Source organism: Gopherus evgoodei, chromosome 7, assembly GCF_007399415.2.
Source record: "Gopherus evgoodei ecotype Sinaloan lineage chromosome 7, rGopEvg1_v1.p, whole genome shotgun sequence".
In the NCBI taxonomy this organism is placed as follows: Eukaryota; Metazoa; Chordata; order Testudines; family Testudinidae; genus Gopherus; species Gopherus evgoodei.
In genome coordinates, this window is record NC_044328.1 from 88760756 (window position 1) to 88776473 (window position 15718).

Below are 15718 nucleotides of genomic sequence, written 5' to 3' on the forward strand. Positions count from 1 at the left end.
TGGTGCCTGAAGCCACTTCTGCCTGCAGGCAGCCTTGGATGCCACTGATTCTGCGGCCAGATCGATGGTTACGGCTGTTTCCATGCACAGAAGCTTGTGGTTACAGTCTTCAGGATTTCCCCAGGAGGTGCAGCAAACCCTCTAGGATCTCCCATTTGAAGGGCCATCGCTCTTTTCAGAGCAAACAGATGCCAGAGTCCATGGACTTAAGGACTCTAAGGCAACCCTAAAATCTATTGGTCTGTATATATCAGCAGTGTCCAGAAAATACTACAGGGCTGAACAGACTGGATGCTATTTCATGCAGCCTGCCAGGCAGGACCAGCAAAGAAGGCAGAATAAAGGGTTTGGGCATAGACTCAATGGTCTCAAGAAGAGCTCTCTTTTCATATCGGTATCAGGGAACTCAGGGTGGTCCACCTAGCCTGCTAAGCATTCCTGCTCCACATTACAGACCAAGTGGTTTTGGTTCTCATGGACAATACAACTGCCATGTACTACATCAACAGTTACAGCACAGCACCTTCTCCCTCCCAACCCATTTCAGGAGGCAATTTGTCTGTGGGAGTTCTGCATCACACTCTCAGTTTATCTAGAAGCATCTTACCTGCCGGGTACATAGAACCAACGTGCGGCTCTTTCTCCACTCAAATGGTCTCTTTGAGCATACTTTGCAAGGGACCTCTTCGTGTGTTTGTGTGTGTGTGACTCCCTGATAGACCTGTTTGTGACAACAGAAAATGCAATTATGCTCCCTGCGAGGCCACACCCCCGGGTCTCTTATGGATGCCTTCCTGTTAGCATGGACAACTCACCCGTATGATGCCTTTTCCCACATTCAATTGATAAACAAGGTTCTGACAAAGATCAGGCAGGACCAAGCACAGGTCACTTCATAGCCCCAGTGTGGCCCAGACAGCAATTAAGCCTTTTGGTAGAGACCCCAATCCAACTTCTGCTACACTTGGACCTGGTTTCCCGAGACCACCGTCAGCTGTTCCACCCGAACCTCTGCTCTCTTCATCATCCGACACCCTGGAACTGCCATGGCTGAATCCTGAAGAGCATGGAGCAGGTCAGTAAAATTCTATTAGACAGTTATAAATCCTCCATCAGGGCAACTTACCTGGTTAAAGGGAAGTGATTCTCCACCTGGTCTTCCCAGCATAGTGTTCCACCTGCACAGTCCTCACTGCAACTTATTTTGGAGTACCTTCTGCTCTTGAACCAGCAAGGCCTGGCCTTTTCTTCAGTCAAGGTCCACCAGGCAGCCGTTTCAGCCTTCCATCCTAAGGTCGACAATAAGGTTTAGACTTTTTGCAAAAAATGGTAATCCGCTTTCTCAAAGGCCTGGAGAGGGTGTACTCTCTCAGGCAAAGGAGCCGATCCCTCCTTGGGACCTGAATGTCATCCTTTTAAAGCCTACAGACCTACCCTTTGAACCGCTAGCAACATGCTCATTGTTCTACCTCTCCTGGAAAGTGGCCTTCTTAATGGCCAGAGGATTTCGGAGATCTGAGCCCTCACATCAGAACCCCCCTACATAATCTTCTTCAAAGATAAAGTACAGCTGTGCCCACCTCCAAAGTTCCTTTCAAAAGTGGTCTCAAAATTGCACTGCATCCAAGCAATTTTTCTATCAGTATTCTATCCTATACTGCATGTGAATAAGGAGGAACAGTGCCCACACTCTTTGGAAGTTAGATGGGCCCTGGCATTTTATATTCAAAGTAACAAACTGTTTCACAGACCAACTCAGCTGTTCATAGCGATAGCAGAGAGAATTAAGGGACTCCCCATCTCTGCTCAGATGATTTAGTCTTGGATTACCTCATGTATATGCAGGGCTGGCTTTAGTTTTTTTGCCGCCCCAAGCAAAAAAAATTTTGACTGCCCCCCGTCCCAGCCCTGGGCTCCCCACAGCACTTCTCTGCTGCCCCAGCCCTGGGCTCTTCCCCCCACCCATACCCCCTGCCGCCCCAGCGCTGGGCTTCCCTCTTCCTTCCCCCCCAGTGCCCTCTCCTCCCCCCCGCCATCCCAGCCCCGGGCTCCCCGCTACCTCCCCACCAGTGCCTCCCCCCACATCTCCTGCCGCCCCAGTCCTGGGCTCTCCCCACCCCCACCTGCACCCTCCTTCCGCCGCAGCCCTGGGTCACTGGTAACTCGCTCCCAGGGCAGGTCATTCAGCAGGAATTTTAGATGTGTACAGAACACAGACAGGATTGGTTCCCATATGGTTACAGAACTGCAGTAAAGTGGAACAATTTTCAGCTTGTGTGATTGGAGGATATCTGGATGCATATTATAAGACTGTCCTACATCAATGAGAAAGAGTTGAGGTGCCTTTATTATTCTTTTGTTCCACTCTTTCTTTCTATGGAGAATTTGCCAATGCAATATCACTGTCTTCCTTTTAAACAAACAAACAAAACAAAGGCAATGGCTGTTGAAAATAGCAATTCCAGTCCTAATAACCACTGGGAAGCATTTCTTGCTCAATTTTATCCTACTTTTTCTACAGCAAGTTACAGTGGATCAGTATATTTGATTTGGGAGAAATGAAGTAACAGCTGCCCAAACTGAGCTTGAGCACTCCTGAATTTTGAGGTGTTCAAATCTGGAAGGCAGGTGCTGGGTGTGTATGTAGTGAGGAGCTGTGGGCTCTGCGGGGGAGCACAGCAGCATGTATGCAGCAGCGTGTCTGGCGCTGTGCAGAGCCAGACACGCTCGTCTGAGTGGCACGGTAAGGGGGCTAGAGGGTTGGAGAAGGGGTAAGCGGTTCTGGGGGGGCAGTCAAGGGACAGGGAGCAGGGGGAGTTAGATGGGTCAGGGGTTTGGGTGGGCAGTCAGGGGACAGGCAGCAGTTGGATAGGCATGGGAGTCCCAGGGGTTCATCAGGGGACAGGTAGAGGCTGAGGTTCTTGGGGGGAAGTTGGGGGGGTCTCAGGAGAGGACAGTTGGGGACAAGGAGAAGGGAGGCGTAGTTAGGGGCAGGGGTCCCAGGAGGGGGCAATGAGGGGACAAGGCACAGCGGTGCTTAGATAGAGGGTGGGGTTCGGGGGGGCAGTTAGGGGCAGGGGTCCCGGGAGGGGGTGATCAGGGGACCGGGAGTGTGTGTGGGATGGGTTGGGGTTTCTGTCGGGGACAGTCAGAGGGAGTGGATGGTGGCAGGGGGGGCTACCCTCCCTCCCTGTGGAGTGTCCTGTTTTTTTAATGTTAAAATATAGTGTCCCTACCATTCACAGCACTCACAGCACGCTGCCGCATGAGGTCCCCCTCCTTCCTTTCCAGTTGGTAGTGGCCAAGGGAATGCTGGGAAATGTAGTTCTTTCCCGGCTCCAGGGCTGGCTCTATAGGCAGAGAGCTAACCAAGGAACTACAGCTCCCAGAGCCCCCTGTTGGTTCTGCCACCCCTGCAAATGGGCTGTCCCAAGCAGGTGCTTGCTTTACTGCTGCCTAGAGCCAACCGTGTGTATACAGGCATCATACAAACTTGTGGGAGTCCCTCCTCTGGCTAACCTGACTGCTCATTCCACAAGCTCTCAGGTGTCTTCCTAGCACAAATTCCTATTCAAGACATCAGCAGGGCAGCAACCTGGTCCTCAGTGCACACATTCTTGGTGCACTTTGCCATTACCCAACAGGGCAGAGATGAAGCCAACTTCGATCACGCAGTCAGCTTTTACTTGAACTCCGAGCCCTCCTCCTGTGCAACCTGCTTGTGAGTCACCTACATTGGAATGGACATGTGCAAGCACTCGAAGAAAAAAACCCAATAGTTACTAGCCTTTCTGTAACTTGTTCTTTGAGATGTGTTGCACATGTCCATTCCAAGACCACCCTCTGTCTCCGTCCCCTCTTATCCGAGGCAGTTGGTAAGAACACAAGCACTGACTTTTCAAACTGGTCTGGGGTGCTCGACCCCCGCCTCTGCCCCGGCCCCGCCCGCTTCACCCCTTCTCCCAAGAGCCCAATCCACCCTGCCTCTTCCTGCCTCCGCCCTGCCCCTTTCCGCTCAGTTCTGCCCTCTCCCCCGAGCATGCTGCATCCCAGCTCCTCTCCCTCCCTCCCAGCCTCCCTGAACACCGTAAAAAAGCTGTTTGCTGCAGCCAGGAGGTGTGGGGATGGAGGGGGGAGGCACTGATCCACGGGGCCACCAGCAGGAGAGTGGTGCTGGGTGTGGGGGTGGGCAGGAGCTGATGGGAGGCTGCCCCCAGTCGGTGCCTATGGGTAAGAAGAAACTGAAGGTGCGTGGCAGAACCGTTTATACCAGTGCTCTGAGTGCATGGCACCAGAGGGTGCTGGAGCTGACGTGCCGGATACCACGGTGGGAAAAAATTCCAGCAACTGTGTTCAGGATGTGCACACACCTACACTGGAGTGCAACACATCTTGAAGAACAACAGTTACAGAAAGTTTAGTAACCATTTCCCTCCACATTTTCTTTAAGATTTCAATTAAAGTTTTAACTGCGCCCAATACTGCTTATTTTGTATGATCTGATAAAATCACAGCTTGAGGTGGCTAGGTTGTTTGGACTTTAATCAAGTATATGAAATTGTAAAAAAAAATTGTTGAATCAATAGAAGTACATAACTGAGGCAGTAATGTCATCTTTATAGGGATAAGGAAGTCAAGGCTTTTAAGATTTGGTGACATGGAGGTTACAAAAGGATAATTTATTGTTTTGTGTTATGTTGCCATAAAATAAATGATAAAACTACCAAATAATTTTCAATAAATATGATAATTCGATCTCTCAAAATTTGGAAACACAATACAATGGATTAAAAATAATTAACACAATAATACATGTTGTCCTAATTTCAATTTAGTATTCTCTATAAATTCTCAGACCCATTGATTTTAATCACAAATTTTTCACCCTGAGCTTTTTAAAGAAATCAATGTCTGTAGAACAAAATTTTCTAGTTGATGGCAAAAGATCTATTGGGAGATACTTACTAGTTTTAATAAATAATTAAATATTAGTCTCTATTTTACATCATCCTTTTTATCTTGAGAGAAGTGGAGATGTTAAGATATGCATACATCCCCTTGCCCTCCTCACAAACACATGCAATGTTTGTAGATCCAGTACAAAACAGAAATGTCTTTTGTTGCACTCAGAGCATGATATCATGACATTGGTTTTCAACTGTTAGAATACTGACTTCTTTCTCACTACAGGAAATGATTCACACTCCAATATCAATATGTGAGTTTAGCAAGAGGTCTATGGCTGAAATTTTACCTCAGTAAACAAAATACTTTTGAACTTACTTCACAAAAATGTATTTACAGTTCAGCAAGGTTCCTGATAAACAGGGGTTAGTTGTGTAGCTCATTGTACATCATACCATCTAGTTTTTACACTGTTAGGGAATGAATAGGAAAATTATATGACAAAGAGTCTGATTCAAAGCCCATTGAAGTCAGTGGAGAAACTCCCAGGGATTTCAGTGGGCTTTAGACTAGGCTCCAGGTGAGAATTAAGGCAGGATCAATGAGATCTTTGTCCCACTCTTTCAGGAGTGTGAAATGTAGCATTGAGTTAGTAAGAAGCAGAAAGAATAGCACAAACCTGGATAGCCGCCTACTGCAGTCACAGGACTCAGGGAGGAGGAGATTCACCTTATGTCTATGGTTCTCTCCTTAATCCTTCATTTCATATCAAAATGAAACCTGTGGTGGCACTCCCTGGAAGCATGTGACTCAGACTTCTTCAGCATGGCTGGGACACACTGTCAACTCTGCAAGAGTACCCAATGTTTTAGCTGGGAACCAAAGTTGGTAGCTAGGTCAAACGATGGAAGAATTCTACCATTGACTTAGCACTGTCTACACTGGGGCATAGGTCAGTCAGTTTAACTGTCTCTCAGGGGGTGTGAATTTTTCACACCTCTGAGTGACCTAGCGGGGTTGACCTAACTTTCTAGTGTAAACCAGCCCTTACATCTCTCCATGTGAGTTCAGTGTAAGCTTAAAAGTGTACAAAACTAAAAGTTGTTTTCATGGTGAAAATTTGTAAAGAAAATTATGGTTTAAAAGTAATGGGGAGCTGTTAGTTTGCACAAGAACAGTCTCCACAAGTAGACTATTAGGAATACTATTTGGTTCTGTACTTTTTTCATTAAAACGTATCAATGGACATGTGTAATTTCCCCCAAGTTTAGTTTATTTTTAAATGAAGTATTACAGTTAATATGATTTTGTACTGGGAGTGAAACGTCTGTATACAAAGTTTTCCTGATAAAATTATGGTAGTGCCAGATGCCACTATTTATAATTTTACATATTCATAAACAATCAACCAATATAGAAAAAATAAAGAAAATTTGGATAAAAGGAAAGCATAAATGAGGCAGAAATATAATTTATACTTCCTATTAATAAGAAAGATGTAGCACATTATTGTTTTATATAAAAAAAGAACACTTCTTCTTTTCAATGTTTCAGCGTATGTGGTTTTGCTTAATAAGAAAATCCTATATTTTTGTCGGTGCATATATTTTGACTAAATAAGGAGAGAAGCATAAGCCATTTTAACCATAATTCATTTGCACAGTTAAAGTAAAATGGTGTTATAAAAAATGAACCAGTCACACATATGTATCGAACACAAGATGTATAATAAGGGATCGGTGTCTCTTGTGGCAAAATTACACATGTTTTATTTTCAGCCTTCCAGGTGCAGGTTTTCTTTTCATTCACATAGAAATTTTTGCTTTTTTATGAGACTGTTTAAAAGCCAAACTTGGAAACTATACAAATCATACAAATGTTCATTTATGCAAATAAGAATTTGTAAGTCACATCTGCTTATGTGTCATCTTAACTGCCTTAATACCTTGAGTAGAGGGAAGAATTTTCGACAACAGAAAGGCAAAACTTCATAGACTACTTAATAAGAATGAAAAAAGCATAAAGAAAAATACTGGATTCTTTAAAGGGCCAAATTCAAAGGGTCAAAAGTGCTATTGTTTTTTTGTCAACTTCACTGAAAGTTTTGATTGAGTAAGGAGTTCTGGATTTTATCGTGTATTTTCAAAGAACAGTAATTTGTTTTGACTTTACTATATATTACAGGGGTGGCCAAACCATTTCTCTTTTTCAGTCAAAGTGTGGCTTGTGGAGCTCCCTATGCTTCCACTCTGTTCTCCACCTACCAGACTGGGATGGGGGGAGCTTGGGGCTTCTGCCCTGAGTCAGACTGGTGGGACTAGGTGCTTCTGCCCTGTGGGGAAGAGTCTCTTAGGGATCCAGCCCTGCGGGGCATGCTTGCTAGGGATTGGGGCTTCATCAGGAGTGGGGCTGAAGCCCTGAGACCTGGCAGGCATGCCTGGCTCTTGAATTTCTGAAGATTATTGCATGCAGCTAGGAGAGTCAGTAAGTTTGGCCACCCCGGCATAGAATATATTTGAGTGTATATATGTTGCAGGGGGGGCAACAGTTGGGGTTTGTTTGCCCGGTGTGCGTATCCCCAATGACCACATTGGAGTGGAGAAGCAAGTACCTTTATTTGAGTCAAATAAGGTGCAAGGAGATATACAATCTCAGATCATGCATGAATCACTATCCGTTGTCATGTCTTATATATCTTACTTGTTTACAGAAATGTTCACAGGTGCTACAATTCATTATTTACAATTCATTAACTACCGGATCTTTTAATTAACTATATCCTTAACCCATACTACTGACTCCTCCCCCCTTTGATCGATTACATCTTGTACCATAAACAAAAGAACAAAAGAAAATGATAAATGATTACATGTACTCAGGCTAACTTTAAAGGAACATATTGTTTAGCTCGAAAGGCAATCGTAGGCCTGAGAATGTAAACTTTTAACCCCATGCCATATTGCCAGTTACCTGGAGCCCTGCACCCCCCAACATATATATTAAATGTGTTGGCATAATATCAGACCAGGATTTGTTAGACAATTTGTGCTTTGAGAAATTGTATTAAACCAAAGGGGAAACAAGAAAAAATGTATTTTAAGGTGTTTGTATTGTAAAGCACTTCAAAAGCCTCACAACACCTCTGTAAGGTAGGTGATTACTCATTTAAAGATGAGTATCCTAAAGCATAGAGGTTACATGTCTTTCACATAGTGAAGAAGGGGAAACAAGAGGTTGTGGCTCCCTGACATCTGCTGTACCCATGAGGAACAATATATGCAAAGAACAACACCAATTATCTCCAATGTCTGTCTTAAAGGACATGTACATAATCAGAGTATGTGATACATATAGTTTGACCCCTGTAAACATTTTGTATTCAGAGAATGTAAACAAATTTTGTATAAATTAAAATTCAGATACTGGGAATTTATGTGTTCCCCTTGTCTCAGAAATATAAGGGTGTGTGGCTAGTATTTGTAGTCCCAGCAGCAATAACAAATTTGCACTAATCACTCACTGTTTGCAGAGGGTGCAACTACCATTAAAAGAGCAGCTTTGTTTTTAATCTTGTGGTTATAGCTCTATATATGGAAAACAAAATAAAACACTGAGAGATATCATGCTACCATGCTACTCCTAAGATATTTGAGTTTCTCATGGGGTTGTGTGTAACCCGTGGGCTCCCTGGTTGGCTCTCCAGGGGTGAAAACATGAATATGGACAGACTCCTTGTCAAACACAAACAATATCGGCAAGAAATCTGCTTGACCAGTAATAAAGTGAGCTTCCTGTATAGGACATTCAGTTCCTCTTGAAAAGTGATTTGTGAGAAAATCAGCTTTCTTTTTCAAAAAATACATTTTTTTTGGCCCTTATGGTTGTGGAGAAAAACAAAAAAATATGGCTAAAGTGTACTCTGAAGGCTCAAAAAGCAGAAGGCAAATAAAAAGAACCCCAAAAATATTTTTTAAAATATGATTTTAAAACCAACCATAGTTTTTAAAGAGCCCGACTTGGGATTAGTTTTTTTTTTTAAGATTTGTGAGTGGTAATACTAGAAAGTTTCCCCTGACAAGAGCAGCTGCTGCTGTTTCACCACATTAGGAATGAGGACAGCTCACACGCTAGGAGTAGCCTTTGCTACATTGTGCTTCAGGATTGTAGATTTAATATCACACAGCAATAGTCCTTGCTCCAATCAAGCACAGTCACGGGGGTGTTCTTTGTGACTCATTAAACAATGGAAGTGCAGAGGGGCCCACTTTGAAGCTTAAGTGGAGCACCTTGCAAAACGTGTCCATCCCTTTACACTGTGATTCACAAGAGGTCACACTGGGGGGCGTGGGGTAGCCCGCACGATGTGCCCCTCCTAGCTCTGTGTGACAAGCTGCCAATAGGCGCATGCTAGCGGGTGCTCCATACCCTTGAGAATATGCCCTCCCATGGACTGACCCCCTCCTCCCCATGTCACCCAGGAAGTGCCCGTTCTGCTCGGACAGTCGGAGCTGCGGGGTGGCTGTGCTAATACGCCTCCCAGAGCCCAACGCTCCTGTTTCATTGTAGCCCCGCCCCCCCGACTTGCCCATGCTCATGTTCTGAACTCGACCCCCAGACTCCCGAGGGATGAAAAATAGGAGCCCGCCCCTGCCCCCACTAAAGATGGCGGACAAACTAGATCAGCCCCATATCGAATCCTCTCAGTGAAAGTGGAATGACGGCGTCCCACTAACCCAGCCTCTGCCCTAATCAAAGATGGCGTCTGGAGGCGCTCACTTAACTCAAGATAGCTGCTGACTGTCAACCAATCACGAGACTCTGGGCTGCCGGTTCAGGCTAGGGTTGTGTGAGCTCCGGCCACCTCTTACCCTCGCCGGCGGAGGGCGGGACTTCCTGTGGGAACCGGGCTGCCTGCGGGGGGTGTGGGAGAGCGTGAACACCAGATGGTTGATTCGTGAGCGTTCGCTCACAAGAACCACGGGGCCGGCGGGAGGGAGACGGAGACCTGCCCGTCGCCCGACGGGGACCGAGCGGGGGGCAGCCCGGGCGGGGGATGGACGCAGAGAAGATGGATGAGAATGAATGGAAATACCACGGGGAAGGGAACAAGAGCCTCGTCGTCTCCCACAGCCAGGTACGGGGGGGCCGGAACCCCTCCCCCGTTCGGGGGGCCTGGCCCCGGCTCGCGCCCTGCGCGGGGCTGGTAACGGTTGCCGGGGGTGGCGGCTTGGGCCGCTTCGCTGTCGCGCACGAGCTGCTCCGAGCCCCTCCGACACGCCAGGGGTCGGAGGGCGCAGGTCAGAGGCCATGGCCCCCAGTGCTTAACGGGCTCCCTGCTCAGAGGGCAGGGAAGCCGGGGGTGGGCCCTAGGGGAGTCCCACGGCCTGTCGCCCCGTGTGGAGCGGGAGCAGCGAAGCTTACGAGGGTGTATGTGTGTGGGGGGTAATGTCCCCACTGAGGGAGGGGGAAGTAAACCCCTAAATAAATTATCCTCCGCACCTTCACCTGTAGAGGGGCAGCAAGGGGTGGGGGCTTCAGGGAATTTTACCCCTTTTTGTAGTGGGAGACAGAGGTCTGTGGAAGGGTTGAAGCTGCAGGGAAACTGCATCCGCTCCCAATACTCTCATCTGAGAAGGGGAGCTGTGGGATGAAATCTTAGGACAAGTCTCCCCTGCTGCCTCTCTTTGTAGACGTAGAGAACTAGGATTACGTTTGAAAAGTGGTTATTCCTTTGTTCTCATTCATGCCTTTAAAATATTCCAAATTTTTCCACACACAACCCGCCCTCCCCCAGGTGGAGAGACGGAGACTTTGCCTGGTGCTTTTTTTCATTTCCTGTACAGGTAGTTTCCCATTCTAATCATGTATCTAGGCTCCCATCTCCTGGTTTTCTTCCCCCGGATGGGGTGTGGTCTGGAGTGGAACTCTGCCACAACTGTGGAAGGAGCTAGCACAGATTGTTTACCTGGCATTTAAACCTGCTGCCTTCCTTAAAGTCTGCACCTCCTTTTAAGGGGGAAAAGGAAAAGGACCTGATGAGTAGTCATTTACTATATTTTTGGCGGGGAAATGTGGGGGAAAGCACCAGGGAAATTCTGTTACCTTATACTGTGGGGGAGGGAGGGAGGGAGAATGAATAAAGATGTGGAAAAACATTTTAAGGGGTGACAGAGGAGCACTAGTAATATCTCCTTCCCCCTCTCCACTAGAGAGAATTGAACTTGTGCCTAAGGCAATGGACTGGGATTAAGCAGATTTGGGTTTTGCTTTTGGCTCTGTCATAGACTTCATCTGTGAAGAAGAAAGCATGTCATTTAATCTCTGTGCCTCCATTTTCCATCTGTAAAAAGGGAATAAATCCATACCTCATTGGGGAATTGTGAGAATAAATTCATTAACCTCATATGCTCAGATGCTGGCGATGAACACCATAAAAAAGCTTATAAATACCTATGTGTATTCTGTACTGGATTAAAAAGGTGTGCAGTGATTTTACTGCTGCCAGGATATTATTACTCTTCTTCACTTCTCTTTTGCTGTGCATTTTTATTTATTGCAATTATTAGGCATCAGAACTTTATACATGCTTTTAAGACAAATATATTAGTGGTTCTGGCAAGGTTTCTGTATTGGTAGCCTTGTATGCTAATTCCAGCATGATATAAGTGGCTGTTGTTTTCCAAGATATCTCTTATCTTCTGATACTGTTCATAGATTTAAAACAACCCTTTTTACTATTGGTAAGGCAGAGATGACCAAAGACAAGAGGAATTTGTGTAGGCATTTATGGTTTGAGCTGATAGTCCTTAAAACTTGCTCCACCTGTATTTTTACTGGTCCAGGACTGAATATATCAGGGTCTAATTCAGACCGGTGGGCAATTGCTTTTTTCCTTGTAATGTATTAATCAGCTTAGCTAATGAGAATTCAAAACCATACGTAAAAATGTACTAAGGCTATTGTGGCACCTATTTTTATTTCTCCCCTTATGTTGAAAATTTTCATAAATAAGTTACTGAGAGGGTTGAATATAGATTTGGTCCTTACTTACAATGTTAAGGGTTTTTTTGTGTGCATTTCTTCAGGGTGCAATTTTAAAATTACCAGTACAACATTCAGTAGTTGGATGGCTGGAATTTCAGAAACTGTGCTCCACTGTACTTAAGGGATTACTTATTCCAGGGCCATGATGCATTTTAAACATGTAGAGAGTGTAGAGTCCTGCCTTAAATTCTGTACAACTGTCAAATCACTCCAACACTACAAAAAAAGTTTGAGATGTTTGCAGTGCAAATGGGAGGATGCATGTTGTTGCTCCAGTACAAACAGCATCATGCCAATGAAGCTTGCTTCTTAATATTTAGGTTTGTGGGTCACTTATGAACTATTTTAATTTAAAAAAGTTAGAACATATTAAAGTACGGTTTAAATACTAGTTTAGTTTTGTTGCTGACAATCATTAGTCGTATGTGCTGTTGTCATTCTAATAGTCTGTTGTCAGTCAGCCTAGGGATGTGCTAATGGAAGAGTTGCATACGCAAAGTAGTGACTAAAGTTTTGTTCAGCCCAAGTATGTGTAACACTTTCTTGTATCTCGATTGTGCAACAGTTGTATCTATGCTTAAATGCAGTTCTTGCTTCGCAGTGGGTGATATGTGAATTAACCTAAGTTGAGGCTGAAATACTGCTAAAAAGTCCTTGTCTCTTAAACTTGGGATCATGGTTTGGTTGTCCTAGAATACTTGACACATCACTCATTCATAAGCAAGATTGCTTCCACTGGTGTGTGCACAATTGCACCTATGTTTGGATTAGACTTGCTTAAGGCAAGCCTAATCACATTATGGTTTTCTCCTGTGCAGTACCAATGTGGGTAGGAATTGCAGGTATAGAAGGCCCTTCAGTGTGAATAGTCCCTTTATTACTATCTCACATTTTACCAATCAATCTTTAGGTAGTCTGTCTAGTATTTTTCCCAGGTGGTCTTTTGAAATCTCCCGTAAGTTCCGAGCACTGTGCTGTGAACTGTGGAATATGTACCAGACGGCAATGCAGCCGCAACTATGCGGTGCAACACAAATGTGGATGTTGAGAAACGTTTTATCAGAAAGAGCAGGGTTAGTGTGGGTACCTTGCACCATTGATATCCGCACTGGTGCTATCCTTAGCCTTAGCAAACCTGTTTTTCTTCCTCACTCCCCCAGTTGAGCCAGGAGAATGAGACTTGCAAGCAATTGCTGTAATAAAGGTTTTCTACATTGGAGAATGGTCTCCTTTTTGTGAGCCATGGATTTCTATCAAGTGGGGGTGGTGTCTAACTTGTCAGAAGGGAGCTGCACATCTTTTGTATAGATATGCATTTTTAACCATTGTTTACCAGCAGAGATTCCTACACTAAAACTTGAGAGCAATTTTCTAAATTAAGCAGCCTCTTCTTTAGAAATTCTATATTTCAAACAGGACTTGAAATAATGAGTGTTTTATATTTCTGCTATAAAAAGAGAGCTTATGAATTCCCTCTTTTTCCCCTCAGTGTATATAATCCAGTATGTATGCTTTGGTTTTGGTTTATTGGAACTGATAATTTCTATTCATGTTTTTTGTGTGCATAGGTATATTCTGGTAACCTAATGTTTTGTTTAAAATTATAATTGTAAACAATTGGTTTATGTTTCAAGGCACATGATGATTTAGAGTGGTCCAGAAAAAGAGGGATTTCTCTTACTAGCATGTTTTTGAGGGGGCTTAATAAACCAAAGGAGTAATTATTTTGGGAATCTAGGAGAAACAGGATATTAAATCCTGACATGCTTTGATCAGTGTGTCTTTGATACCACAATGATAGATGTATAGTATGCAGAAAAAATACTTTGCTTTCAGTGTGGGGAAATCATTTTTTGTTTTTTTTTTTCTATGCTTATCTTGAAATCTTTCACTTCAGAGGAAAATATGCTTATGCTCTCTGGGGATCTTGTTTGAGTTACATGTAAAGATTGTCATGCGACTACTTTTTCTATGTGAAATATATAATACAGTCATCAATATCTTTTTAAATTAATTTAGGAATTAAAATGTTGTCGCTGAGAGAACTGGACTTTTTATCACTTTCATAATAAATGTATACTCACTGGAATTGTCATTGTTGCTGGGAGACAAGTCTCCCAGCACTCAAAAAACCCCACCTCCGTGAGGGGCATAACTACCAGAACTGGGAGCGTGGCTCCCAGCGCTGGTGCACTGTCTACACTGGCGCTTTACAGCGCTGAAACGTGCAGCGCTTAGGGAGCTGTTTTTTCACCTGAGCCAGAAAGTTGCGGCGCTGTAAATTGCCAGTGTAGACAAGTCCTAAGTTAGCTAGACAGCTTAGTTTGATTTGTGAATTAGATACAGCCTTTGCAGTTCAGTTTCCCATTTTTGGAGCACAGGGACTAATACTATTTATTAATTGCAATCTCACTGAGAAACTCAATTTTGCAGATTTTTGTGGCATTTGAGGCGTTAAATTGTGAATGGCTAGGAAGAGCGTAAATGTCTACATTTTGACTCTCTATGCCAACACCATTGTTTCACTGTATAATGTGGGTAAAATGGCCAGCTCTGCAGAACTTAACGATAGAGTTTAATGCCTTTAAGTCTACAGGTCTCAGCATACAATACTCCATCATGTTCAGAGCAAATTGCAACGTGGCGCATTGTATGCTAGAACTTGTCTTTATGTGGCATCTGTGATTCCATTTTCATGAGAATTAGGAGCAGTCCCCTGGTTCATGTCAAGTAATTAATGAAGCCCTCAGATGGACAAAGTCTGGTTATGTCTGAGTTAGAACACTTGTCACAAATGCAAAGGCTTACAAAATAAAATAGCAGATGCTATTAGGCATTCTTCTATTGGCTTGAAAATTCTGGGGGCTTTGAATGTAATGTCAGCATTAGAGGTGGAATTCTAAGATTTAAGAGAAATGATAACACACGTAATGCGATGCCTATGGCAGGTTGGTGCTCTTGTTAGTTTTTCCTTCAATCAATATTGATGCTTTACTGATATTAACATTCATGGTAATGCTGTTAATTGACGTTACGGGTTTTGTGTGTTTGGGAGGGGGGTAATACAGTATATCATTAGCATGCCGTTTGTCAAACAATTAGTACAAACATGGTGCTAGCAGTAAGGGAAGAACGGGAGAATTACCTCGGGTTGCATACATGCTATTCCAAAAGCGCTTTAGACCAGTGACTCTCAATCTTTCCAGAATACTGTACCCCTTTCAGGAGTCTGATTTGTCTTGTATACCCTAAGTTTCACCTCATTTAAAAACTACTCGCTTTCAAAATCAGACATAAAAATACAGACATGTCACAGCACATTATTACTGGGAAAATTGCTTACTTTCTCATTTTACCATATAATTATAAAATCAATTGGAATATAAATATTGTTGTAACATTTCAGTGTATAGTATATAGAACAGTACAGTATAAACAAGGCATTGTCTGTATGGCATTTTAATTTGACTGACTTCATTAGTGCTTTTTATGTAGCCTGTTGTAAAACTAGGCAAATATCTAGATGAGCAGATGTACCTCCTGGAAAACCTCTGTGTACTCGCAAAGTACGTGTATTCCTGAAAACCACTGCTTTAAAGGAGAAAATACCACTGGTGGCTATGATGATCATTTTCTAAAGACTTCTGTTCTGAACCTGTTAGCTTGTTACAAGACTTGCACAAAAACTAGTAACATTATAACTAAAGTCTAAATGATTGATTACTCTGATGCTCAATGAAGAAGCTGCCATGATTTCAAACCAAAATAG

At 43.8% G+C, this 15718-nt stretch overlaps 1 protein-coding gene across 3 annotated transcripts in view; it reads left to right on the forward strand.

The window, feature by feature from the left end:
• Positions 1-9818: 9818 nt before the first annotated feature.
• Positions 9819-15718, forward strand: part of IPPK (inositol-pentakisphosphate 2-kinase) — a 101556-nt gene continuing 95656 nt past the window's right edge. For 2 of the 3 annotated variants that reach the window (XM_030571067.1, XM_030571069.1), the window contains exon 1: positions 9819-10039. In XM_030571067.1, coding sequence (XP_030426927.1) covers positions 9959-10039 — 81 coding nt within the window. In that variant the 5' untranslated portion in view covers positions 9819-9958. The remainder of the gene's footprint in view (positions 10040-15718) is intronic. The other variant, XM_030571071.1, reaches the window with a different exon arrangement.